This window comes from Scomber japonicus, chromosome 3 (assembly GCF_027409825.1).
Source record: "Scomber japonicus isolate fScoJap1 chromosome 3, fScoJap1.pri, whole genome shotgun sequence".
NCBI classification, from domain to species: domain Eukaryota; kingdom Metazoa; phylum Chordata; class Actinopteri; order Scombriformes; family Scombridae; genus Scomber; species Scomber japonicus.
In genome coordinates this window covers 33,713,784-33,741,218 of record NC_070580.1, presented here as the reverse complement: position 1 = coordinate 33,741,218, position 27,435 = coordinate 33,713,784, and the positions used below count along the sequence as shown (strand labels likewise).

General features: G+C 43.6%; 1 protein-coding gene across 1 annotated transcript in view; it reads right to left on the bottom strand.

The window, feature by feature from the left end:
• Nucleotides 1-27,435, bottom strand: part of ptprt (protein tyrosine phosphatase receptor type T) — a 470,972-nt gene that overhangs the window by 18,448 nt on the left and 425,089 nt on the right. The window contains exons 31-34 of the mRNA XM_053315616.1: nt 25,152-25,268; nt 15,243-15,397; nt 9,857-9,992; nt 270-419 (exon numbers count right to left, since the gene is read on the bottom strand). Coding sequence (XP_053171591.1) covers nt 270-419; nt 9,857-9,992; nt 15,243-15,397; nt 25,152-25,268 — 558 coding nt within the window. The remainder of the gene's footprint in view (nt 1-269; nt 420-9,856; nt 9,993-15,242; nt 15,398-25,151; nt 25,269-27,435) is intronic.

Below are 27,435 nucleotides of genomic sequence, written 5' to 3'. Positions count from 1 at the left end.
CTTCCTTCTTCCTCCCTTCCTTCCTTGACTCGAGGACAACAGGAGGGTTAAGTCTACTTTAAGTTTACTCATCTAATAAAGACATTAAAATAAATAAGGTAATAGAGAAAATGAGATTGGACTGAAGTATTTATCAGACTCGGGGGACGAATTTCACTTAAAGTTATGATTATATTTATATTAGGGTTAATGAAAGTCAAATTAATGTCCCCACAAATAACAAAAACAAGAACGTGTGTGTGTGTGTGTGTGAGTTTGTGTGTGCCCACCTGGAACTCGTCTTTAATCTGGCTGGAGTTGGTCTGTGGGTCCAGTCTGCTGATGTTGTAGTAAATGGCTCTGAACTCACACACTGGTATGGCTGTGTTCCCACATAGACATGCCTCCAAGATGGCATCGTGAACAAACACATACTGCTCCTGCAACGTGAGCAAAAAAAAACAAAACAGGTGATCAAAGAAATGCGGCAGTCAAAAAGAAGAGAGAAGAAGAAGAAAAACTCAACAAATCTCTGGCCTCTATGTGTACACAGATTTGTAGTGTTGAACCTGCATGCGGCCCCTGGACCCGACTGTGTTTCTCAGTGGAGCTGTAAGCCCTAACACCTCTGGGACACAGGATGCTATTGTGCTAAGCTGCATCGCCCGCCTTTTCAAGTCTCCGACAAACTCAAACATTCCACTGTGAGCGCAGTTTTTGTTTGCTCTGTGTGTGTGTGTGTGTGTGTGTGTGAATTTATTATTTGTGTACTCGTGCACACTATCGGGTCGGGCAGCCTGAAAGTGAATTAAAAAAGGGAGTAGTGCTTTTTGCCCTGCAGTGTTTCTGTGCTCTGGATCAAGTGTGCTCTTTGTGCTCCAACCAACGAGCTCACTGTTAAAAGCATCAGCCACCATGAGCTACACACAGAAGCTGCCACTGTGCATGTTAATTTACCCCCCCCCTCTCTTTCTCTCTTTCTCCCTCTCTATCTCTCTCTCTTTGCTCTCTCTCTCTTTGCTCTCTCTCCCTCTCTCTCTCTCTCTTTCTCTCTCTCTCTCTATCTGTCTGTCTATCTATCTATCTATCTATCTCTCTTTCTCCCTCCCTCTCTCTCCTTTCTATCTATCTATCTATCTATCTATCTATCTATCTATCTATCTATCTATCTATCTCTCTCTTTCTCCCTCCCTCTCTCTCTCCCTTTCTCTCCCTCTCTCTCTTTGCTCTCTCTCTCTCTCTCTCTCTCTCCCTATCCTCCCAGTTTTATTTTGCATTTGCTTTTGCTTTTTTTCTTTCTCAAACATTGTTCCTCTTGTTTCTCTCACACGTGTGTTTCGTCTGCTGTCTTTCGCTTTTTCAATTTGCTTCTCACTTTATCTCTCTAGTCTCTCTCTCTCTCTCTCTCTCTCTCTCTCTCTCTCTCTCTCTCTCTCTCTCACTCTGGCGAATGTTAATTGTTGCCCTTGGAGCGGAGAGGAGAGTTTTAAAAGCATCACTGAAATGACCTCCACTGGCCATTACCTACTCTAGTGACACACACACACACACACACATACACACACATATGTATGCATGCATGCAAAAAGCCGTGTATGCTGTGAGCACACGCAAGCGAACCCACACAAACAGACATGCAGTCATTCAGACACTGACCCACACACACACACACACACACACACACACACACACACACACACACACACACACACACACACACACACACAAGCACACACACACTTCTTTCCCCTGTGCCTTTTAAAAGATTAATTGCTTTGTGTTGTTCAGAGCCGGATTATAATAGCGCCAAGTGGCCTCAGCACTGACACAAATTGCTCCCACACATATTCAAAAGGCAGGGCAGGATACATTTAGCTTGGTTTCAAGAGGCATAAACACACACACACACACACACACACACACACACACACACACACACACATACACACACTGAACTACTCAACTAGCTTTCATACCTCCGCTGTCATGAAAAACACTCAAAATGATGCCCTGGGTAACTTTTGTGAACCTAGCACTTCTAAAACCTATTCAAAAGTCAATTTCAGAGCTGGAGCTGTCAGTCTGCAAATGAGGCTGTTTTTCTTTATTCCCAGTGAAGCAGTGAAGTAGTGAAGTAGTAAAGTAGTGAAGTAGTAAAGTAGTAAAGTAGTGAAGTAGTGAAGTAGTGAAGTAGTAAAGTAGTGAAGTAGTGAAGCAGTGAAGTAGTGAAGTAGTGAAGTAGTGAAGTAGTGAAGCAGTGAGGTAGTGAAGTAGTGAGGTAGTGAAGTAGTGAAGTAGTGAAGCAGTGAGGTAGTGAAGCAGTGAGGTAGTGAAGTAGTGAAGCAGTGAGGTAATGAAGCAGTGAGGTAATGAAGTAGTGAAGTGGAGGTAGTGAAGCAGTGAGGTAGTGAAGTAGTGAAGCAGTAAGGTAGTGAAGTAGTGAAGCAGTGAGGTAGTGAAGCAGTGAGGTAGTGAAGTAGTGAAGCAGTGAGGTAGTGAAGCAGTGAGGTAGTGAAGTAGTGAAGCAGTGAGGTAGTGAAGCAGTGAAGTAGTGAAGCAGTGAGGTAGTGAAGCAGTGAGGTAGTGAAGCAGTGAGGTAATGAAGCAGTGAGGTAATGAAGTAGTGAAGCAGTGAGGTAGTGAAGCAGTGAGGTAGTGAAGCAGTGAGGTAGTGAAGTAGTGAAGCAGTGAGGTAGTGAGGTAGTGAAGCAGTGAGGTAGTGAAGTAGTGAAGTAGTGAAGCAGTGAGGTAGTGAAGTAGTGAAGTAGTGAAGCAGTGAGGTAGTGAAGCAGTGAGGTAGTGAAGTAGTGAAGTAGTGAAGCAGTGAGGTAGTGAAGCAGTGAGGTAGTGAAGTAGTGAAGCAGTGAGGCAGTGAAATAGTGACGTAGTGCAGTAGTTAAGTAGTGAAGTAGTGAAGTAGTGAAGAGGTGAAGAGGTGAAGTAGTGAAGTAATGAGGTAGTGAAGTAGTGAAGTAGTGAAGTAGTGAAGCAGTGAGGTAGTGAAGCAGTGAAATAGTGAAGTAGTGAAGTAGTGAAGTAGTGAAGTAGTGAGGTAGTGAAGTAGTGAAGTAGTGAAGTAGTGAAGCAGTGAGGTAGTGAAGCAGTGAAATAGTGAAATAGTAAAGTAGTGAAGTAGTGAAGTAGTGAAGTAGTGAGGTAGTGAAGTAGTGAAGTAGTGAAGTAGTGAAGCAGTGAGGTAGTGAAGCAGTGAGGTAGTGAAGCAGTGAAATAGTGAAATAGTAAAGTAGTGAAGTAGTGAAGCAGTGAAATAGTGAAGTGGTGAAGTGGTGAAGCAGTGAAATAGTGAAGTAGTGAAGCAGTGAAGTAGTGAGGTAGTGAAGTAGTGAAGTAGTGAAGCAGTGAAGCAGTGAAGTAGTGAAGTAGTGAAGCAGTGACGTAGTGGAGCAGTGACGTAGTGAAGCAGTGAGGTAGTGAAGTAGTGAAGCAGTGACGTAGTGAAGCAGTGACGTAGTGAAGTAGTGAAGTGGTGAGGTAGTGAAGTAGTGAAGTAGTGAAGTAGTGAAGTAGTGAGGTAGTGAAGTAGTGAAGTAGTGAAGCAGTGAAGTAGTGAAGTGGTGAAGCAGTGAAGTAGTGAAGTAGTGAAGCAGTGAAGCAGTGAAGTAGTGAAGCAGTGAAGTAGTGAAGTAGTGAAGCAGTGAAGTAGTGAGGTAGTGAAGTAGTGAAGTAGTGAGGTAGTGAAGTAGTGAAGTAGTGAAGTAGTGAAGCAGTGAAGCAGTGAAGCAGTGAAGTAGTGAAGTAGTGAAGTAGTGAAGTAGTGAAGTAATGAGGTAGTGAAGCAGTGAAGTAGTGAAGCAGTGAAGCAGTGAAGCAGTGAAGTAGTGAAGTAGTGAAGCAGTGAAGGAGTGAAGTAGTGAAGCAGTGAAGTAGTGAAGCAGTGAAGTAGTGAAGTAGTGAAATAGTGAAGTAGTGAAGTAGTGAAGTAGTGAAGCAGTGAAGTAGTGAAGTAGTGAAGTAGTGAAGCAGTGAAGCAGTGAAATAGTGAAGTGGTGAAGTAGTGAAATAGTGAAGTGGTGAAGTAGTGAAATGGTGAAGTGGTGAAGTAGTGAAATAGTGAAGTGGTGAAATAGTGAAGTAGTGAAGCAGTGAAGCAGTGAGGTAGTGAAGCAGTGAAGCAGTGAAGTAGTGAAGCAGTGAAGCAGTGAGGTAGTGAAGTAGTGAAGCAGTGAGATAGTGAAGCAGTGAAGTAGTGAGGTAGTGAAGTAGTGAAGTAGTGAAGTGGTGAAGTAGTAAAGTAGTGAAGCAGTGAGGTAGTGAAGTAGTGAAGTAGTGAAGTGGTGAAGTAGTGAAATAATGAAGTAGTGAAGTAGTGAAGTAGTGAAGCAGTGAAGCAGTGAAGTAGTGAAGTAGTGAAGTAGTGAAGCAGTGAAGCAGTGAAGCAGTGAAGTAGTGAAGCAGTGAAGTAGTGAAGTAATGAAGTGGTGAAGAGGTGAAGAGGTGAAGTAGTGAAGTAGTGAAGCAGTGAGGTAGTGAAGTAGTGAAGCAGTGAAGTGGTGAAGAGGTGAAGTAGTGAAGTAGTGAAGTGGTGAAGTAGTGAAATAATGAAGTAGTGAAGTAGTGAAGTAGTGAAACAGTGAAGCAGTGAAGTAGTGAAGCAGTGAGGTAGTGAAGCAGTGAAGCAGTGAAGCAGTGAAGTAGTGAAGTAGTGAGGTAGTGAAGTAGTGAAGTAGTGAAGTAGTGAAGTAGTGAGGTAGTGAAGTAGTGAAGTAGTGAAGTAGTGAAGTGGTGAAGTAGTGAAGTAGTGACGTAGTAAAATAGTGAAGTAGTGAAGCAGTGAAATAGTGAGGTAGTGAAGTAGTGAGGTAGTGAAGTAGTGAAGTAGTGAAGTAGTGAAGTAGTGAAGTGGTGAAGTAGTGAAGCAGTGAAGCAGTGAAGTAGTGAAGCAGTGAAGAAGTGAAGCAGTGAAATAGTGAAGTAGTGAAGTGGTGAAGTAGTGAAGTAGTGAAGTGGTGAAGTAGTGAAGTAGTGAAGTAGTGAAGCAGTGAAGTAGTGAAGTAGTGAAGTAGTGAAGCAGTGAAGTAGTGAAGTAGTGAAGCAGTGAAGTAGTGAAGTAGTGAAGTAGTGAAGTAGTGAAGCAGTGAGGTAGTGAAGTAGTGAAGTGGTGAAGTAGTGAGGTAGTGAAGTAGTGAAGTGGTGAAGTAGTGAAGTAGTGAAGTGGTGAAGTAGTGAAGTAGTGAAGTGGTGAAGTAGTGAAGTAGTGAAGCAGTGAAGCAGTGAAGTAGTGAAGCAGTGAAGCAGTGAAGTAGTGAAGCAGTGAAGCAGTGAAGTAGTGAAGAGGTGAAGTGGTGAAGAGGTGAAGTAGTAAAGTAGTGAAGTAGTGAAGTAGTAAAGTAGTGAAGTAATGAAGTAGTGAAGTAGTGAAGTGGTGAAGTAGTGAGGTAGTGAAGTAGTGAAGTGGTGAAGTAGTGAGGTAATGAAGTAGTGAAGTAGTGAAGTAGTGAAGCAGTGAAGTATTGAAGTAGTGAAGTGGTGAAGTAGTGAGGTAGTGAAGTAGTGAGGTAGTGAAGTAGTGAATCAGTGAAGCAGTGAAGTAGTGAAGTAGTGAAGTGGTGCAGTAGTGAAGTAGTGAAGTGGTGAAGCAGCGAAGCAGTGACGTAGTGAAGCAGTGAAGTAGTGAAGTGGTGAAATAGTGAAGTAGTGAAGCAGTGAAGTAGTGAAGTAGTGAAGCAGTGAGGTAGTGAAGCAGTGAGGTAGTGAAGTAGTGAAGCAGTGAAGCAGTAAGGTAGTGAAGTAGTGAAGCAGTGAAGCAGTGAAGCAGTGAAGCAGTGAAGCAGTGAAGTAGTGAAGCAGTGAGGTAGTGAAGTAGTGAAGCAGTGAAGTAGTGAAGTAGTGAGGTAGTGAAGTAGTGAAGTAGTGAAGTGGTGAAGTAGTGAAGTAATGAGGTAGTGAAGTAGTGAAGTAGTGAGGTAGTGAAGTAGTGAGGTAGTGAAGTAGTGAAGTAGTGAAGTAGTGAAGTAGTGATGTGGTGAAGTAGTGAAGCAGTGAAGCAGTGAAGTAGTGAAGCAGTGAAGAAGTGAAGCAGTGAAATAGTGAAGTAGTGAAGTGGTGAAGTAGTGAAGTAGTGAAGTGGTGAAGTAGTGAAGTAGTGAAGTAGTGAAGCAGTGAAGTAGTGAAGTAGTGAAGTAGTGAAGTAGTGAAGTAGTGAAGCAGTGAAGTAGTGAAGTAGTGAAGTAGTGAAGTAGTGAAGCAGTGAGGTAGTGAAGTGGTGAAGTAGTGAGGTAGTGAAGTAGTGAAGTGGTGAAGTAGTGAAGTAGTGAAGTGGTGAAGTAGTGAAGTAGTGAAGTGGTGAAGTAGTGAAGTAGTGAAGCAGTGAAGCAGTGAAGTAGTGAAGCAGTGAAGCAGTGAAGTAGTGAAGAGGTGAAGTGGTGAAGAGGTGAAGTAGTAAAGTAGTGAAGTAGTGAAGTAGTAAAGTAGTGAAGTAATGAAGTAGTGAAGTAGTGAAGTGGTGAAGTAGTGAGGTAGTGAAGTAGTGAAGTGGTGAAGTAGTGAGGTAATGAAGTAGTGAAGTAGTGAAGTAGTGAAGCAGTGAAGTATTGAAGTAGTGAAGTAGTGAAGTGGTGAAGTAGTGAGGTAGTGAAGTAGTGAGGTAGTGAAGTAGTGAATCAGTGAAGCAGTGAAGTAGTGAAGTAGTGAAGTGGTGCAGTAGTGAAGTAGTGAAGTGGTGAAGCAGCGAAGCAGTGACGTAGTGAAGCAGTGAAGTAGTGAGGTAGTAAAACAGTGAAGTAGTGAGGTAGTGAAGTAGTGAGGTAGTGAAGTAGTGAGGCAGTGAAGTAGTGAAGTAGTGAAGCAGTGAAGTAGTGAAGTAGTGAAGTAGTGAAGTAGTGAAGTAGTGAAGTAGTGAAGCAGTGAGGTAGTGAAGTAGTGAGGCAGTGAAATAATTAAGCAGTGAAGTAGTGAAGTAGTGAAGCAGTGAGGTAGTGAAGTAGTGAAGTAGTGAAGTAGTGAAGCAGTGAAGTAGTGAAGTAGTGAAGTAGTGAAGTAGTGAAGTAGTGAAGCAGTGAGGTAGTGAAGTAGTGAAGTAGTGAAGTAGTGAAGTAGTGAAGTAGTGAAATAGTGAAGTAGTGAAGCAGTGAGGTAGTGAAGTAGTGAAGTGGTGAGGTAGTGAAGTAGTGAAGTAGTGAAGCAGTGAAGTAGTGAAGTGGTGAAGAGGTGAAGCAGTGAAGTAGTGAAGTAGTGAAGCAGTGAAGTAGTGAAGTGGTGAAGAGGTGAAGCAGTGAAGTAGTGAAGTAGTGAAGCAGTGAAGTAGTGAAGTAGTGAAGCAGTGAAGGAGTGAAGCAGTCAAGCAGTGAAGTAGTGAAGGAGTGAAGAAGTGAAGTGGGATTTTTCAGATATGCAACTGAAGGTTTTAATCAGTAATAGAAATGTGGATGCAGAAGCGGGGTAGATTAGGTTGGCTTAAGGTAGCTTAGAGTAGAAATGAATACTTCTGTTCCAAAATGAAACACGTACATATGAAAGATGCCAACTCTTTAAAAAAGATTAATAATTAGACATTAGAACAAATTATAGTGCTGTGTAAAATGGTGGAAATAGAAAGATAGAAACCTGATAAAATACAACTTTTTAGGAAACTGGTTTTCTATGTTTAACCTTCCTGTCGTCCTCCCGGGTCAAATTGACCCCGTCTGTTTTCACTGTTCCTTCCTTCCTTCCTCCCTCCCTTCCTTCCGTCTGTCCTTCCTTCCTCCCTCTGTTCTTCCTTACTTCCTTCCTTCTTTTCCTTTCTCCTTTCTCCCTCCTTTCCTTCCTTCCTTCCTTCCTTCCTTCCTTCTTTTCCTTTCTCCCTTCCTCCCTCCTTTCCTTCCTTCCTTCCTTTCCTCTTTTCCTTCCTCCCTCTCTTCTTCTTTCCTTCTGTCTGTCTTTCCTTCCTCCCTCTGTTCTTCCTTCCTTACTTCCATCCTTCCTTTCTCTTTTTCTTTCTTCCTCCCTCCTTTCCTTCCTTCCTTCTTTTCCTCTTTAGGTTTCTCCCTTCTTCCCTCCTTTCCTTCCTTCCTTCCTGCCTTCTTTTCCTTTCTCCCTCCCTCCTTCCTTCTTTCATTCCTCCCTTCCTTCTTCCCTCCTTTCCTCCTTTCCTTCCTTCTTCCTCCCTCCCTCCCTCCTTTCCTCCCTTCCTCCTTTCCTTCCTTCCTTGACTCGAGGACAACAGGAGGGTTAAGTGATATTCTACAGTAAACTTTTTAAAACCCAGTGAAAAACTAAATAGCACTTATTCAGCTTAGTCATCGCTGAATAAGTGCTATTTAGCCACATTTAGTTCAATCAGGGAGATTAATTTAATGAGTTTACTCTGGTTCGGATAAAATAAAATCATTTTGGCCTCCATGAAAGTAATATTCAACTCAGCTGGAACTAAGTTTCGGCAAAAAGTCAAAAGTAATGCAAAGTACAAACTTACTGTGCATGTGTGTGTGTGTGTGTGTGTGTGTGTGTGTGTGTGTGTGTGTGTGTGTGTGTGTGTGTGTGTGTGTGTGTGTGTGTGTGTGTGTGTGTGTGTGTGTGCGTGGATATACATCTCACATTATGTTCCTTGCCTCAAGCTAAGAGCCGCCACATATATCACACTGACAATAAAGAATCCTTAACATATGTGTGTATGAGTGTGTGTATGAGTGTGTGTATGTGTGTGTTTATGAGTGTGTGTATGAGTGTGTGTATGAGTGTGTGTATAAGTGTGTGTGTTTGATTTACTATTATTTAGTGAATGACTAAAATTGATAGACCAATTGGGATGTGGATGATAGTATTTCCTCCAATAATGGCCCCGGGGTTTTTATTCACTTCAACTGCACCAGGCTTTTATTGGAAGCAAAGGTTTAGCCAAGTTACCATGGTTACCAATGCTCATATATGCGTCATTGTTATTGAAATATGAGACATTTTCCCCCGTATTTAAATAATATCACATCTTCCTCTCTGTGATAGTTGGCTAGAGGGATAGAACTATTTAAGCTTAATAAGTTTACACACTCTTGCTTTCCCCCCCAGGCTGTTTTTGAGGGCCAGCCTTTATTTTATCCTCATGTCGACCACGCCACCAACCAATTATCGGAGAGTGGACCTAGTCTTTTAGGAAATATGGTAAGACTGCAGTACTGTGATTCTCTGTGTCTCTTTCTATAATCCTGCTTCTCATATTTCAGACAAGAAATTAAAAAAAGAAAATGCAGGATGAATTTGCAAATGTGGTTGTCCAACTAAAGCAGAGGGGTCAAACTCATTTTCATTCAAGGGCCACATACAGATCAATTTGATCTCATGTGGGCCGGATCATTAAAAAGATGGAGGGAAAGAAGGAAGGAAATAAGAAGGAAATAAAGGAAAGACAGACAAAAGGAAAGAGAGAAGAAATGTAGGAAGGACAGACAGAAGGAAAGAAGGAAGGACATACGGAAGAAACGGAGGACGGAAGGAAGGAAGGAAGGAAGGAAAACAGGATGGTAGGAAGGACAGATGAGGAAGGATGGAAGAACAGAAGGAAGAAAGAGAGGAAGGACAGATGGAAGGAAGAAAGGAAAAAAGGAAGGACCAATTTGATCTCATGTGGGACGGATCATTAAAAAGATGGAGGGAAGGAAGGAAGGAAGGAAGGAAGGAAGGAAGGAAAGACAGATGGAAGGAAGGAAGAGAAGACAGATGGAAGGAAGGAAGGAAGGACAGATGGAAGGAATGAAAAAAAGGAAGGTAGGGACGAAGGACAGAAGGAAGAAAGGTAGGAAGGAAAAGAACACAGAAAGGAAAGTGGACCGGATCTCACCCCTTGGCGGGCCGGTTCTGACCCACGGGCCGCAAGTTTGACACCCCTGAACTAAAGTGTGTGTGTATGTGTGTGTGGGTTAGGGTTAGGGTCTTTGACACTTACCTCTGTCTGAACCATGTTGACTCGTTGTGATCTCAGCTCTCGGATGCAGTTGAAGATGTCGACCACGCCTTCGTTCTCCGCCATGTCCAACATGATGTCCACTGCGATGAAACAGCCCGTCCTCCCTGCACCGGCACTGAGACAGAGAGACACACAGAATACATATCATTAATAAATCAACATGTTCCAGATCCTTAGCAAGGCCTTTGTCTAACCTTTGGTATTTATTTATATCACTTCTGTTTATAAGCCAAATACCCCCTGTGGGCAGAAACCTCATATTCAGCATCTCTGTTTGTCTCTGCGCTGCCAGAACAGGAAGTTAACCTACCAGACCGAACACACTTATTACTGATTGGAAGGAAACATTATAAAAATAGAAATTTTAGGCTTTAAGGAGTTGACAGTGACATTTAAAACAAGTTCTTCAAAAATAGTCCTTCCTTCCTTCCTTCCTTCCTCCCTTCCTTCCTTCCTTCCTTCCTCCTTCTTTCCTTCCTTCCTTCCTTCCTCCCTCCCTCCCTCCCTCCCTCCCTCCCTCCCTCCTTCCTTCCTTCCTTCCTTCCTCCCTTTATTCCGTCTTTCCCTCCTGTCTTCTTTTCCCTCCCTCCCTCCTTCCTTCCTTCCTTCCTTCCTTCCTTCCTCCCTTTATTCCGTTTTTCCCTCCTGTCTTCTTTTCCCTCCCTCCCTCCTTCCTTCCTTCCTTCCTTCCTTCCTCCCTTGCTTCCTTCCCTCCTTTTCTTCCTTCCTCCCTCCCTCCCTCCCTCCCTCCTTTCCTTCCTTTCACCCTCCTTTCCTTCCTTCCTCCCTTCCTTCCTCCCTTTATTCCATCTTTCCCTCCTGTCTTCTTTTTCCTTGCCTCCTTCATTCCATCTTTCCTCCCTCCTTTCCTTCCTTCCTCCCTTCCTCCCTCCCTCCTTTCCTTCCTTCCACCCTCCTTTCCTTCCTTCCTCCCTTCCTTGCTTGACTCGAGGACAACAGGAGGGTTAAATGCTGATAAAAGGTATGGATACATGTTAATAAGAGTATTTGTGTATTATGTTCAGGACACAATGTAAAACCTTGAGACCTCAGTGACAAAAAAAACCAGGATGCCTAAATACACGTGGAATGAAAAAAGAAGGTAGATTTCCCTCTGTCTCTCTCTCTCTCTCTCACACACACACACACACACACACACACAAACATGTAGAGACTTTAATACCCCATGTCAAGTGTTAAGGCGACACATCCTGAACAGTAATGCCTGGAGGGAAGAGACGGATGGAGGGACAGATGAACAGATGGATGGATGAATTGAATGAGCAAGAGATGGGAGGTGGGGGTGGGGGTTGGGGGGGGGGGGGGGGGGCACGAGAAGGAATGGCGGAAAGAGGTTAGTGATTGGGAGTGATAGAAGTGGTCGTCACAGGGGAGAGATCAAGGGAGGAAAGGAGGCACGGATGGAGGGATGGGGAAAAAAAGGAGGAGGGGGAGGAGGGGGGGGGGGGTCTATCTTTCACTTTGCAATTCTCCTGACAGTTTCCAGAGACAGAGAGAAAGAGAGAGAGAGAGAGAGAGAGAGAGAGAGAGAGAGAGAGAGAGAGAGAGAGAGAGAGAGAGAGAGAGAGAGAGAGATGAAACAGAAGCAGAGAAAAGAGAGTGGTAGAGAAAGAAGAAGAAAGAAGGAAGAAGGAGAGAGAGAGAGAGGGAGAGAGAAAAGGTGGGAGCGCCTCAGCAGATTACCTGTCAACCTCTGTGATTAATGTTGAGACCAGAATACTGCTGTGCCTCCGTCCGTGTGTGTGTGTGTGTGTGTGTGTGTGTGTGTGTGCGTGTGTGTGTGTGTGTGTGAAAACCTCGTGACACAGGCCAATAGCGTCAGAGTGCCCCTGGAAATTGGAAGTGACTGCCATAACTTCCTGCCTGTCTGTCCACATACTTTTACTACAGCTGTCTGTTTACATGTCTGCTCAGCTCGTTTGTCTGTCTGATGTTTTCTTCCACTCTCTGTCCCTCCGTGTGTGTGTGTGTGTGTGTGTGTGTGTGTGTGTGTGTGTACTTCTCTTTTCATCTAAATGCCTCTAAATCTTTCTTTGTCCCTCAGGTATGTGTCTCTGTCTCTGCTTGTCCTGTTAGAGCAATTGAAGCCAATGTGTGTGTGTGTGTGTGTGTGTGTGTGTGTGTGTCTGTGTGTGTGTGTGTGTGTGTGTGTGTGTGTGTATTTTATGAATTGTCCATGATGGGCAAGCTTCAGGCACATCTCTTAAATCCTTTGCTTTAAAAGGCGTAAATAAGTTGTTTTTCTTGTCCTGTTCCTCCAGTTGGATGTTTGAGTGTCAGAATGATGTATCTGCAGAGTTTGACACTAAAAGGTTTTTCACATTTACTGAAAGTAAGAACATTTTTTAAAAATTTTAAAAGGTGATCTCATGAGGATGATTTGTGATATCGGAAATAGTTTTGGATGCCAATTGTGGTCTAATATACAACTTATACAAGAGTGATGTGGAATCACGCACATATACTGAGAATGGACTATAAAGTGTTGTCCTCAGGTCAAGGAAGGACAGAAGGAAGGAAGGGAGGAAGGAAGGAAGGAAGGAAGGAGTAAGGAGGAAGGGAGGGAGGAAAGAGGAAGGCAAGGAAGGAAGGAAGGAAGGAAAGGATGGAAGGAAGGAAGGAAAGGAGTAAGGATGAAAAGAGGAAGGAATTTAGGAGAGAAGGAAGGAAGGATGGAAGGAAAGAAAGAAAGAAAGGAAGGAGTAAGAAGGGAGGGAGGAAGGAAGGAAAGAAGGAGGAGGGAGCAAAGAAAGAGGGGAGGAGGGGAAGAAAGAAGGAAAAAGTAAAGAAAGAGGGAAGAGGGAAGGAAAGAAGGAACAGTCAAAAGAGACGGGATCAATTTGACCCGGGAGGACGACAGGAGGGTTAAAATAACTTGGATTCTGTAATGTTGATTATATTGATTTTATTAAATGAAATATCCTCCTACGTCCTACTATGTCATCTTTTTTAGCTGCAAGTGTGTTATTGTCTTAAAAGCACAAATGGAGTTGCAATGAAGCTTTATATTATATTCCATTTCTCCCCCCTACCTTCCTCCTTCCCTTTCTTTCTTTCCTCTGTCCTTTCTTCCTCCCCATGTTTTATTTTTATTTTAAATATTTGCATGTTTTTCCTTTTTTCACATGTTTATTAACCAACTTTCCATGCACTTTTGACCTAAAACAAGTTATTTCAGTTGCCTAAAATTAACCACACCATAAATGCAGAGTTTGCACATCAAAGAATATGTTTTAGAATATTTATATTGGTTAGTAATTATAAGCAGCTATAATCAGCAAAAAGAAAAGCTGCCAAGTGAAAAAAACAAAACTGAGCCTTTTAAAAATGATTCAACTAATGGTGTAAAATTAAATGAAGCATTTGTGAAGCATTGGCGGGTTTGGGATTTGACTCCCTCCGTGGCTTCACAGTCAAAGCTATGTGTTGTATTAAGGTAGACCACCAAATAGAATACATTAATTTTAAATGCTCACGTCAATATGAGGAATCTACTCCAAACCTCGGTTGGCCGAGCTCTGACCTTTTTACACATATGTCTGCTGACTGTACATCCCATAAAGAACAGAACATGGAGGTTAAATAAACGGTCGCCATGGGGATCTTAAAACTGTCACTCCTCCTGGAAGATGATGTGGTAGTGTGATGGAAGTGGTGTTTTTTTTTTTTTTTTTGCCCCCTCTTTTAACCCTCCTGTTGGCTTTGAGTCAAAGATGGAAGGAAGGGAGAAGGAAGGAAGGGAGGAAGGAAGGAAGGAAGAAGGAAGGAAGGGAGGAAGAAGGAAGGAAAGGAGGGAAGAAGGAAGGAATTAAGGAAGGAAGGAAAGGAGGAAGGAAGGAAAGGAGGGAAGAAGGAAGGAAGGGAGGAAGAAGGAAGGAAGGAAGGAAGGAAGGAAGGAAGGAAGGAAGGAAGGAAGGAAGGAAGAAAGGAAGGAAGGAAAGGAGGGAAGAAGGAAGGAAAGGAGGAAGGAAGGAAGGGAGGAAAGCAAAGGAAAGAAGGAAGGGAGGAAGAAGGAAGGAAGGGAGGAAGAAGGAACAACGAAGGAAAGAAGGCATGAAGGAAGGAAGGTAGGAGGGAGGGAGGGAGGGAGGAAAGAAAGAAGGAAGGAAGGAGGGAGGGAGGAAGGTAGTGGGGAGGAAAGAGAGAGGAAGGAAGGGAGGAAAGAAGGAACAGGTTTGACCCGGGAAGACGACAGGAAGGTTAAAGGTCATCGATCTAATTTATGGATGAGGGAGATTAGTAGATTAGTAGATTAGTAGATTAGTGTGTGTGTGATCATATTGATGCTGATAATCCGAGATGGGTAAAGGGAGGAAACAGAGAAGAAAGGAAGAAAGAAAAGAAAGAAAGAAAAGTAAAGTGGAACATTTTGAAGCTGTTATCAGGTAAAATGTTCCAGCTGATTGTTGGGCTCATTCGATATTGAGTAGCAAAGATAGATTTGTGGTCTGATGCAATTTAGATTTAAAAAAGACAAGCTGCAGACAAAATGCACTCAACAAATGTGAATCCACTGATATATGATTTTATTTGTGGTTATTGTCATCGTCTGTTCATGCCAGAGACCAGAAAGCAAATCAGTGTGTTGCTATTTTAGTCCATGTGCTTAATGTTGTTCTCATCCAAGACTCCAAATACCATTGATCTTATTTTCTTTCTTTAACAAATGTGTTTTTCTTTTTCTTTTCACAATTCTCTTTTATGTTTACTTCCATTTTCTGCAATAAATTAGTTTTTGATATACATGCTCACTAATCTAGATATCAATTCCTTTAAATCAAACAACGCTATTTGTTTGTCTCTGGTTTAAAGTTAGAAGTAATAATGTATCAGAGGAGCCATAAGAGGAAGGAAGGATGGGAGGAAGAAAGGATAGATGGAAGAAGGAAGGAAAGGAAGGAGGAAAGGAGGGAGGAAGGAAGAAAGGAAGGGAGGAAGGATGGAAGAAGGAAGGAAAGGAGGGAGGAAGGAAGGATGGAAGAACGAAGGAAAGGAGGGAGGAAGGAAGGATGGAAGAAGGAAGGAAAGGAGGGAGGAAGGAAGGATGGAAGAAGGAAAGAAAGGAAGGGAGGAAGGTAGGGGGGAGGGAGGAAGGAAGGACAGAGGAAAGAAGGAAGGGAGGAAGGTAGGGGGAGAAAAGAAAGAGAGAAGGAGGGAGGGAGGAAGGAAGGAAGGAAAGAAGGAAGGAAGGAAGGAAGGAAGGATGGAAGGAGAGAAGAGGGAAGGACAGAAGGAAGGAAGGAAGGAAAGAAGGAACAGTCAAAACAGACAGGGTCAATTTGACCCGGGAGACCGACAGGAAGCTGAAGTTAATCTTCAGTACATAACTTGTGTGTGTTCTTACCTGCAGTGAGCCACTATCGGACCGGCATCAGGCGGGTTGAGGAACTTGACCTGTCGTATGAAGCCCAGCAGTCCGGTGGCGTAGCAGGGAACGCCGTGATCAGGCCAGCTGGTGAAATGAAACTGACGGAGTTCACGGATCTCATGATGACCCTTCTGAAACACACACACACACACACACACACACACACACACACACACACACACACACACACACACAAGTTGCATTAATTAAAGTGGCGATAGATTCAATTGATGATACCAAATGAATAGATCCTTCCTGTAACTCATCATGGCCGTTTTGGGAAAAGCTTGACATGGAGACATATCACGGTTCACAGCGGCCAGATTTACAGCAGGGATTTCAGGAATATGGGGGGGGGGCCATCCTGTCTCTGGCTTCACATGGAAAATAAATTAATATATTGGGATGTCAAGGTGGTACTTTGTGCCACTTCTGGGAATGAGAGACATGAAGACTTATTGTGGCTCATTTGCCTAATTTGCAGAGGGAGATATGAGGAAACGAAGGAAACTGAACTGCAAAAAAAAAAAAAAGATTAATTGATTTCACAAATCTCATGATGACCCTTTTGGGAAAGACTGACAAGTGGAAATATCATGATTCAGTTCAGCTGCCTAATGGATAAGGAGATTTTATATATATGTACCTGCTCCTTTCCCTCTTTAACTAGAGAGATATCACTAGGAAGGAAGGAAGGAAGGAAGGAAGGCAGGAAGGAAGAAGGGAGGGAAGAAGGAAGGACAGAGGAAATAAGGAAAGGAGGAAGGTAGGGGGGAGAAAAGTAAGATAGAAGGAGGGAGGAAGGAAGGAAATGAAGGAAGGAAGGAAAGAAAGAAGGAGGGAGGGAGGAAGGAAGGACAGAGGAATGAAGGAAAGGAAGGAAGGAAGGAAGGAAGAAAGGAAGGAAGGAAGGAAGGAAGGAAGTTAGGAAGGAAAGAAGGAGGGAGGGAGGAAGGAAGGACAGAGGAAAGAAGGAAGGGAGGAAGGTAGGGGGGAGAAAAGAAAGAGAGAAGGAGGGAGGGAGGAAGGAAATGAAGGAAGGAAGGAGGGAAGGAAAGAAGGAGGGAGGGAGGAAGGATGGATACAATATTATATATAACATCTGTATGCATTCACACTGTGTAAAAAAAAAAAAGACTTTGAACACACCATTAAACAAACCATTTTCTGCTAACCTAAACACTTAACCTAAATAGAAAATGGCATGTATCAGGCGGAAACACTTCAGCAGCGTCTGTCCAGAAAGAAATATGTTAAAAGGACCAAGATAAAAAAAAAAAAAAAATGTCCTTGCCACCACTTATTACAGCACTTCATCGAAAGAGATACAGAAAGAGACAGTTTGGTACGTAACAATGAGAGATTATATTCATATAAAAATGAAATGGCAATAGGCATCCATTGTGGCTCTCTATGTGACAGCATCTTGACATTTTAATGACAGACTTTCTAGAAACACAAAGAGCTGTTAAATGCTTTTCGGCTTAACAATGGGGATATTAAGAAACTAAAGATGACATTCTGATGTTTAATAGATAGGAGTTAAACCTTACATCGTGGTGGCCAGTCTAGGAAACAGATAAAATGACCAAGATTGTGCACATGAGGCAGCAATTGAAGGACTTATATTATGGATCTGTACAGATGTTGCACTGCATGGATAGAAGTGAGAAATGCCTGAGTCATTATTACAGCTATTTGTGTTGCTTTCTATTAATAAAGTGTTAATCAACAGGTGGAGAAAATTATAATTCATGTGTTTTCCTCAGGCTGGGAGTTCTGGTCCTCTGAAATGAAGCCAACGCGGAAGTAACTTAGAGCTGCATTCTATCAAAAGGCCACCAGGGGGCGACCGTCTCTATACAAGTCAATGGAGAATTCACCAACTTCTCACTTGATTTCTAACCTCAATAAACGTTTTCAAAATGTGTTTATGGTCTCAGTCGCTAGTTTAAAGCCTTCTTCAATGCAGTATGATGTTCATTTGGGACATTTTGGCCTCCCTGACTTTATATGTGACGATAAAGCAGGGTATGCATTAGGGCGTGGCTACGTCCTGATTGACAGGTTGATTGACTTCAAGATCCAGCCCTCGCAACCTATCGCAACCTCCCCGCTCCGCCCATCACTCCGCCTCATGCCCATATAAGTAGAATCCGTGTTTTTATTTTTCCCAGCATGCACCTGAAATTTTCAAGATGGCGCTGCCTAGATTAGAAACTATTGGCTTCCGAGCAGCAGTCCACAAACCAATGGGTGACGTCACGGATGTTACGTCCATTTCTTCTATACAGTCTATGGTTTTCCTGAGTCTAGTGTGTATTGTCTGAGATTGTTCCCCATGTAAAAGGTAATGCTATTTATAACGCAGCACAGCACCTCAGTGTATTCTGACAATTTTACACATGTCAAACAGTAATCCTGTATTTTATTTGACAGCGTATGCCACCTTGTTGAAGTTTTGAAGTTGAACTCCACCTCAGCAACCCGTACAGCTTGGGGGAGGAGAGAGAGAGGTCTCGCTTACATTTCCTCACTCTGAATTCTGTCCTGCATGTCTGGGCATTTCAGCTGCATCTCTCCTCATGGGATATAGACATATCCTTACTTTCTGACAGCTGTGGAAAGCAGCATATGTGCAAGTATAACCCTAACCCCCCTTTCTGCAGCACACACAACACTACATGCTTCTGCTTTAATAACACTGTGTATGAGCTTTACTTGGTTGTTTCTTTTGGCCCTTGGGATTAAATGTTATTTGCTAATTGCCTGTACCTAAAACATATGTATAGAAAACGGCTGTTATTCCATTCAAACTTGATATTTTCATATATACCTATTTACAATGGGAAAACATATACATCACCAGATATGAGGATAGGAGACTATATTTGGGCGTTGATTTGTGAAAGGGATTTACAGTATTATCTAAATCCATATTATTACTTTTGTTTTGTATATTGTTATTATAAATACATGTTAAATTTGATTCATATGTTATGTTAAATATTATTGTCCAGGTTGGAAAAGCCCAATTTGAAGGTAAACAATAGCCATTTTATATACTTTTTAGGCATAAGCAATTAGAAAATAGGGAATAAAACATGTGTTGAATAGTGTGATTCAAACCAATTGATTTCCTACTGTTCTAAACTAAACAGGGTTTAAATGAAGAGAGAAATGTTCTCCTCAGTTCAGCTCACTCTCCGTCGGCTACCTTACTGACTCTGGTGGAAAGACAAGGTTGAAGTGAATGGCAGACTGACTCATGATAACTTCAGAAACTACAGATGATATAAAGAGGAGAAAAGGCGAAGGCGGAGGTCAAGAGATGGAGACAAAGGAGCAGAAGTCACAGATGTCAAAGAAGAGAGTATGGAGAGGAATTAGAGATGAACTCAAAGAGGGAAAAAACGGTGGCGAATGAAAGGATGAAAAGACAAGATAGGAAAAGGTCAAAGGATGGAGGAGGAGAGAAACAAAGACATACCAAGAGAGAGACAGAGAGAGAGAGAGGAGAGAGGAGTGGAGGCAGAGAGGAGAAAAATAAAATCTAGAAAACCATGTGATTTGATAACTCGACTTCCCATTGATTTGCTCTCCTGTGATGTTGAAATTACTTCTCTAAATCGATACACGGCGGTCCGACACAGCCAGGGCCGCAAAATACAAGATAGGTTGTTAAAAAAAACAACAAAACAAAAACAACATTAAGGTGCTTGACATGATGGAAGTGGCTGATGAGAATGTAGAAACACTAGACAGACATTTCTTAAAAGGGAAAGAGGAGAATGAGCCCTGCTGCATTTTACTTTCTATCAAAAGCAACTTCTGCTATGGATGAGTGATAAATTACTGTCATTGTTCTGCTCTTAACCCTCCTGTTGTACTCGAGTCAAGGAAGGAAGGGAGGGAGGAAGGGAGGGAAGAAGGAAGAAGGAAGGAAAGGAGGGGGAAGGAAAGGAGGGGGAAGGAAAGGAGGGAGGGAGGAAGGAAGACGGAAGGAAGGAAGGGAGGGAGGAAGAAGGAAGGAATGGAGGGAGGGAGAAAGGAAGGAGGAAAGGAAGAAGGAAGGAGGGAGGGAGGGAGGAAATGAGGGAGGGAGCGAGGCAGGGAGGCAGGCAGGGAGGGAAGAAGGAAGGAAGGGGGGAGGAAAGGAGGGAGGAAAGAAGGAAGGAAGGAAGGAAGGAAGGAAGGAAGAAGGAAGGAAGCAAGGGGGAAGGAAAGGAGGGAAGAAAGAAGGAAGGAGGGAGGAAGGAAGGAAGGAAGAGAAGGAAGAAGGAAGGAAGGAAGGGGGAAGGAAAGAAAGAAGGAAAAAAAGGAGGGAATAAGGACGGAGGGAAAGAAGAAGGAAGGACGGGAGGAAAGAAAGTCAAAACAGACTGGGTCAGTTTGACCCGGGAGGACGACAGGAAGTTTAACCTTCATTCTCCAAACGTTCATCTCTTCATTACCAAAGAAACATTCTGCTTGTTTCTATGTTTACTGCACATTGTTTTAACAGTGAAGCTGCAGATGTCTCTTCTTCTTCTTCATGTATAAATAAATAAACCTGTCTCCTTCAATCCTCTAAGAGTACAGTACTTTACTGTGTTTGAATATGTTTTATTATTATTATTCTATTGGGTTTCTGAAAGAGCTCGTAGAGGCTGAATGGGTAAAGAGGTTTAGCTTGTTCCTCAGGGTCACTTCAACAAAAACCCGTGACTACTCATTCAGCATAAAACCGAACCTGTGACCTCGTAGTAATAGTGAATGGGCTCTTTAGCCACAAGTTCATCCTGACATTCATCGGGTTTCTTTGTGTTATGGGGAGAAATGGACAGAATATGTTGCTCTGTCCTCCATCTAATAGCTCCACTATTATTTTCAAGTTACCAAACCATGAAGAAGATAAAGAACCGATTAAAAAAAAATAGAAAGTTTATTTTACAATCCGGAAATGTTGAGGATGAATGTTTGTGTGACATAACTGGGACAAGGAAGGAAAGGAGGGAGGAAGGAAGGAGGGAAGGAAGAAGGAAGGAAAGGAGTGAGGAAGGACGGAGGAAAGAAGGAAAGGAGGAAGGAAAGGATGGAAGAAGGACGGAACGAGGGATGAAGGAAGAAGGAAGGAAAGGAGGGAGGGAGGAAGGAAGGAAGGAAGATTGGTAGGGGGAGAAAAGAAAGAAAGAAGGAGGGAGGGAGGGAGGAAATGAAAGAAGGAAGGAAGGCAGGCCAGAGGAAAGAAGGTAGGGAGGAAGGAGGGAAGGATGGAAGGAAAGAAGGAGGGAGGGAGGAAGGAAGGACAGAGGAAAGAAGGAAGGGAGGAAGGTAGGGGGGAGAAAAGAAAGAGAGAAGGAGGGAGGGAGGGAGGAAATGAAGGAAGGAAGGAAGGCTGGCCAGAGGAAAGAAGGAAGGGAGGAAGGAAGGAAGGAGGGAAGGAAAGAAGGAGGGAGGGAGGGAGGAAGGACAGAGGAAAGAAGGAAGGGAGGAAGGTGGGGTAGAAAAGAAAGAGAGAAGGAGGGAGGGAGGAAGGAAATGAAGGAAGGAAGGAAGGAAGGGAGGAAGAAAGAAGGAAAGGAGGGAGGAAGGAAGGAAGGATAGAAGAAGGAAAGAAGGAGGGAGGGAGGAAGGAAGGATTTCTTTGTGTTGTGGGGAGAAATGGACAGAATATGTTGCTCTGTCCTCCATCTAATAGCTCCACTATTATTTTCAAGTTATCAAACCATGAAGAAGATAAAGAATTGATTAAAAAAAAATAGAAAGTTTATTTTACAATCTTGAAATGTTGAGGATGAATGTTTGTGTGACATAACTGGGATGCATTCACACATCAGATAAAAACTAATCTTAAACTGAAGGGATACGGTTGATCAGGTGACTTGATTGCACTTGTTCAACAAATGTAATGTTAATTTTGGCTCTTTTGGTTCAGAGGACACATGTATTAATTGGTGTGTTGAAGTGTACTGGAAGGATGGAAGGGAGGAAGGGAGGGAGGAAGGAAGGAGGGATGGAAGAAGGAAAGAAGGAAAGGCGGGAGTAAGGAAGGAAGGATGGAAGAAGGAAGGAAAGGAGGGAGGAAGGAAAGATGGAAGGTTCGTTCCTTCCTTCCTTCTATCTGTCCTTACTACCTTTCTTCCCTCTTTCCTTTTGTCTGTCTTTCCTTCCTTCCCTTCTTATTTCCTTCCTTCCTTCCTTCCTTCCTTCCTTCCTTCCTTCCTTCCTTCCCTCCATCTTTTCAATGATCCGGCCCACATCAGATCAAAATGGTCTGTATGTGGCCCTTGAATGTAAATGAGTTTGACTCCCCTGGTCTAAGATGTCTGTACTGGCCCTGAGAAGCTGTGTTTGTTGGCATGTCAACGTGTGTACACTGTTAAATCTTGTCCTGTTCAGTTTGCTCTCTGTTGTGGCATGCACTCGCTTGGTTTGTTTGGTCAGACTGCCATGGGCCTGATTACTCGTCTGCTGTTTTTGGATGGAGTCCGTGGCTTATAAAAATACAGAGAGGCTGTTTGGTACTCCAGCTACACACAGTATGGGTCTTTAGTTTTGTTTTTGATGCTACATTGTCCTATGGGTGCTCCTTGGTTGACCTGCTTTCAGATAAGCAAGGGACAATCGAATCAAAATAACCACTGAATTAAAGGGTCACTGTCTTCTAACTTCTAGTGTCAGACTTAAAGCTTATCCATATTATCATCTACTGATAAAATTAATATTTGGATTCAGACATTTTCTTCTAAACACATTAAATAGGTCATAAATGTATTTCTAAAAAAGGTGTAAAAAGCATTTCAACCATTTAGATTTGAATTGTGGAGCTAGGCTTCACAAACTGTGTTTCAAGATTTCTGTGTTCAGGATTTAGTGATTAGCATAAACCCGCCCCTGCTGCTGTAGAGGTATAAATACATTCAGCACACACTACTACTACTACAGTCTACAGTTAGCCAGTTAGCTGAGTTAGCCGCAGAGCTAGCAGCTGAGTTAGCAGCAGAAAGCTCTCAGACGTAGCGTCCATGTTTCTGGTAGAGGTGGTGACTTTGATTGACAGGTGACACTTGGTAGGGGGCGGGGTTTCAGCAGAGTCGGAGGCCACGCCCACAGCGTTTGGCAGCAGAGAAAGAGGCTGATTTTTACACAACTTTGAAGCCTAATTTCATATATTTGGCGATTTTTTTTAATCATTCAAATTTGGCAGGGTGGTTAACAACACACTTTTCTGTGGTATGTCAAACTCAGAACACATATTTATTCTTACTTTACACGGACCTTAAACCTACCGAACTCCTCTGATTCTGACAATCTCGAGCATGAATATGTTTTGTCATCTGCCTGTTTTCTTTTTCATCCTGCGTCTTCTTCACTCTCTCTCTCTCTTACACAGATTTTCTCTTTCTTTGAGTCACCTTCTCTTCCTCAGTTAATCTCCTTAGATGTGCCATTAATACACCTTTTCATTAAGACCCTGTTCTCATTATTCACTGCAATTAAAGCTATTTAACTGTGGTGCTGAACCTGTACTCGCTCTCCCCCTATGTATTACTTTTCTCTTTGTTCTCTATGCTTTTAACACACACCGAACCTACTACTAGTTGTGTATCCGGTGTGTCTCTGTGTGTGTGTGTGTGTGTGTGTGTGTGTGTGTGTGTTAATGCACGCTGCAAAATGACAGGCGTTTCAAAATCAGCTTTCCTTTGAATTTAGAGTACTTGTACGCACACACACACACACACACACACACACACACACACACACACACTCACACACACACAGAGAGAGAGAGGTGGTGTGGATTAATGGCTTGCTAAACGAGCTGACAGCGAGGACTTGGAGACTCGTCTTCATAAGCTGCTTTTGCACGAGTGAAGGAGGAAGGAAATACAGGATGGGGGGGGGGAGAAGATGATAGAGGTAAAGAGCAGGCGAGAGGCATAGAGAGTGAAAAAGAGCGGGTGGGGGTGGGGGGGGGGGGAGTATTTTTAAAGAGTGGTGTGAGACAAAGCATGAGTGAGAGAGAAGAGAGAAGAAAGTTTTGTCTTCGTCTCTCCATCCATGACTTCCCATGTTCTCAACAGGTTTGTATATAGATTGAAGTATGAAGTATTTTATGGATACCTATGATGACTTGGAGGGGGGAAAACAGAGATGATGAGTGTAACATGGTGACTGAAAGCAATGCAAAAAAAGAGACAAAGAGAATATGCAGGAGAGGGAGGAAGGAAATGAAGGAAATGAAGGAAGGAAGGAAGGAAGGAAGGAAGGAAGGAAAGAAAGAAAGAATTAAGGAGGGAGGAAGGAAGGACAAAGGAAATAAGGAAGGGAGGAAGGTAAGGGGGAGAAAAAAAAGAGAGAAGGAGGGAGGGAGGAAGGAAGGAAGGAAGGAAGGAAAGAATTACGGAGGAAGGAAGGAAGGACAGAGGAAAGAAGGAAGGGAGGAAGGTAGGGGGGAGAAAAGAAAGCAAGAAGGAGGGAGGGAGGAAGGAAATGAATGAAGGAAGGAAGGAGGGAGGGAAAGAAGGATGGAGGAAGGAAGGAGGGAAGGAAAGAAGGAGGGAGGAAGGAAGGAAATGAACGAAGGAGGGAGGGAGGGAAGGAAAGAAGGAGGGAGGGAGCAATTTTTTTTCTAAGATGAGTTGGAGGGGGAAAAACAGAGATGATGATGAGTGTAACACGGTGACTGAAAGCAATGCAAAAAAAAAAAAAAAAAAAGAGGCAAAGACTCTGAAGAAGATGTAAACAAAGAGCGGAAAATCAAGCATTAGGATCAGAGCCTTTCTCAGTGGCTGTGAAGTGTGTTTCTGGCTGAGGAGAGCCTCGGAGAACAGCATCAGAACAATGAGAGATGGATTCTTCCAGCTTTTACTCGTCTTTTCTCCTCTCAAATCCCTCCTGCCTGATTACAAGGGGTCCCAATTACGCTTTCGAGCCTCCTCTTAACAAACAAGCAACACACTCGCTCGCTTCCAATCTCCCAACCCCCCTCCCCCCCCCCCCTCCCTCTCTCCCTCCAGTCGTACATAGGCTCTCTGATGGTAATCCAGGTTTTTTTTGGGTTTACAATGAATAGAGGCGATAAGTAAGAGTGGGGGTAACTGAGCTGCTAGAGAGCAAAGGGAGTAGGGATCATGTTCATAAGTTCAAATCCCAACTGAGGTTGTGTGGGAAATACATTCAATGAACCCTACTGTTGTCCTCGAGTCAAGGAAAGAAGGGAGGAAGGAAGGAAAGGAGGGAGGGAGGGAGGGAGAGAGGGAGGGAGGGAGGAAGGAAGGAAGGAAGGAAGGAAAGAATTAGGGAGGGAGGAAGGAGAGAGGGAGGGAGGGAGGGAGGGAGGAAGGAAGGTAGGAAGGGAGGAAGGAGGGTGGAAGGAGGTAAGGAAGGAAGGAAGGAAAGGAGGGAGGAAGGGAGGAAGGAAGATGGAAGGAGGGAAGGAAGGAAGGAAGGACGGAAGGAAGGAAGGGAGGGAGGAGGGAGGAAAGGAGGGAGGAAGAAGGAAAGGAGAGTGGAAGGATGGAAGGAGGGAAGGAGGGAAGGAAGGAAGGAGGGAGGGAAGGAGGGATGAAGGAGAGAAGGAAGGAAGGGAGGAAAGGAAAGAAGGAAGGGAGGAAGGAAGGAAGAGAGTTGTGGAAAGAAGGAATAGAGTTGTGGAAGGAAGGAGGAAGGAAGGAAGGAAGGAAGGAAAGAAGGGAGGAAAGGAAAGAAGGAAGGGAGGACGGAGGAAAGAAGGAAGAGAGTCATGGAAAGAAGGAAAGACTTTAACAGCTGCATCATTTTGTAATATCAGAGAAGAAGAACCTTTACAATCCCAATAATCCCAACAGAGCAGATTCCACATTCCTCTTTTTTGGATTATAGGAATCTCTACTTCCTCTCTTCTTCCCTCCATTAGTTTACCTTTTGGACTGTGAATGTCCGTATGACGTATTCAGCCAGCGGTTCGGTTTCTATCAGGGTCACTTTGATGTCTCCGTACACTTCTGTCTCATCGGGCCAGTAACGCACACACTTCACCTAAAAAAGAAATAAAATAAATAAAGAAAGAAGACAATTTATATTTATTCTGTGTATTTAATAGCTTAATGTTAGGTCAATAACTATAAATCAATTCCAAATGTCAAATAATGTCTTCGCTAAGTATCCATTTATTATGCAGGAGAGGAAATACACACCTTGATATTATCCATGTAGTTTATAATTCATGGTTACATCATCTTGACCTCTGATTCATCCCACTCTGTTAACGCTCATTTAGTGATAATGACCCAGCATGTAATACATATTTAACCCTCCTGTTGTCCTCCAGTCAAGGAAGGAAGGAAGGGAGGAAGGAAAGGAGGGAGGGAGGGAGAGAAGGAGGGAGGAAGGAAGGGAGGGAGGGAGGAGGGAAGGAAAGAAGGAAGGAAGGAAAGGAGGGAGGGAGGGAGGGAGGGAGGGAGGAAGGAAGGAGGGAAGGAAGAAAGGAAGGAAGGAAGGAAAGGAGGGAGGGAGGGAGTGAGGAAAGAAGGGATGAAAGGAGGGAGGAAGGAAGGAAGGAAGGAAAGGTGGGAGGGAGGGAGTGAGGAAAGAAGGGAGGAAAGGAGGGAGGAAGGTAGGAAGGAGGGAGAAAGGAAAAGAGGAAGGGAGGAAGGAAGGAAAGGACAGAGGAAAGAAGGAAGGGAGGAAGGAAGGAAGGAAGGAAGGAAAGGACGGAGTGAGGGAGGGAGGAAGGAAGGAGGGAAGGAGGGAGTGAGGGAGGGAGGAAGGAAGGAAGGAAGGAAGGAAGGAAAAGAGGGAGGAAGGAAGGAGGGAGGAAAGGAGGAAGGGAGGAAGGAAGGAAGGGAGGAAGGAAGGAAAGAAGGAAGGAGGGAATAAAGGGGGATGGAGGAAGTACAAACGGAAGGAAGGAGGAAAGGGAAGAAAGAAGGAACAGTCGAAACAGACGGGGTCAATCTGACCCGGGAGGACGACACAAAGGTTAAGTAATTTTCCTTCCTTCCTTCCTCTTTTCCTTCTTCCTTCCTTCCTTCCTCTTTTCCTTCCTTCCTTCCTTCCTTCCTCTTTTCCTCATTCCTTCCTTCCTTCTTTCCTTCCTTCCTTCCTTCCTTGACCTGAGGACAACAGGATGTTGTGTAGCAGAGCCAGATGTTGACTACAAACCTTGAATACATCTTTTTGTTTTAATTCTATTACAGCTTCTTTTTGCTTTACAGCCTCCACCAGCAATCATGTTAAATTGCTGTAAAAACTTTAATATTCATCCAGAAACTTTAATATTCATTAAAATTGGATTCACAATTTAATCCCCCCCCCTACCCCCCCTCCTACCCCCTCCCACCAAAATACAAGCCAAGAGTCCACCCACATTCACTTGGGTCGTTTTGGCTGTCTCTGTAAGACTATCAGGAAATGGCTGGGCTCAGATTAATTGCAGTGGAGACTCTACTCACCCAAAAAATAAACAGCTCTCGCCATCCATGTGTTCAAACAGCAAAATCTATCTTTATATTCAGCGGCGAAGCAGACTGCTGGGAAAACAACCTTAGTAGGAGGTCGGCTGTGAATAAGTGTCTGATTTAGATATACTGAAGACGACGGTTTGCATCTACTGTCAATGCTGCTGTTTCCTGTTTCCTGTAATCATGAAGGTGATGTTTCCTGTTTCCTTAACCTTTGTGTCGTCCTCCCGGGTCAAATTGAACCCGTCTCTCTTTTGACTGTTCCTTCTTTCCTTCTTTCCTCCCTCTCTCCCTTCCTTCTCTCCTTCCTTCCTCTTTCTTTATTTTTTCCTTTCTTCTTCCCTTCCTTCTATACTTCTTTCCTCACTTCCTTCTATGCTTCTTTCCATCCTTCCTTCCTCCCTCCCTCCTTTCCTTTCTTCCTCCCTCCCTCCCTCCATCCCTTTCTTCCTTCCTTCCTTCCTCCATCCCTCCCTCCCTCCCTTCCTTCCTGCCTTCCTTCTGTCCTTACTTCCTCCCTCCCTCCCTCTTGACTCCTTTCCTTCCTTCCTCCCTCCCTCCCTCCCTCCCTTCCCTCCTGCCTTGTTTCTGTCCTTACTTCCTTCCTCCCTTCCTCCTGACTCCTTTCCTTCCTTCCATCCTTTCTTCTTCCCTCCCTTCCTTCCTGCCTTCCTTCTGTCCTTACTTCCTTCCTCCCTCCCTCCTGACTCCTTTCCTTCCTTCCATCCTTTCTTCTTCCCTCC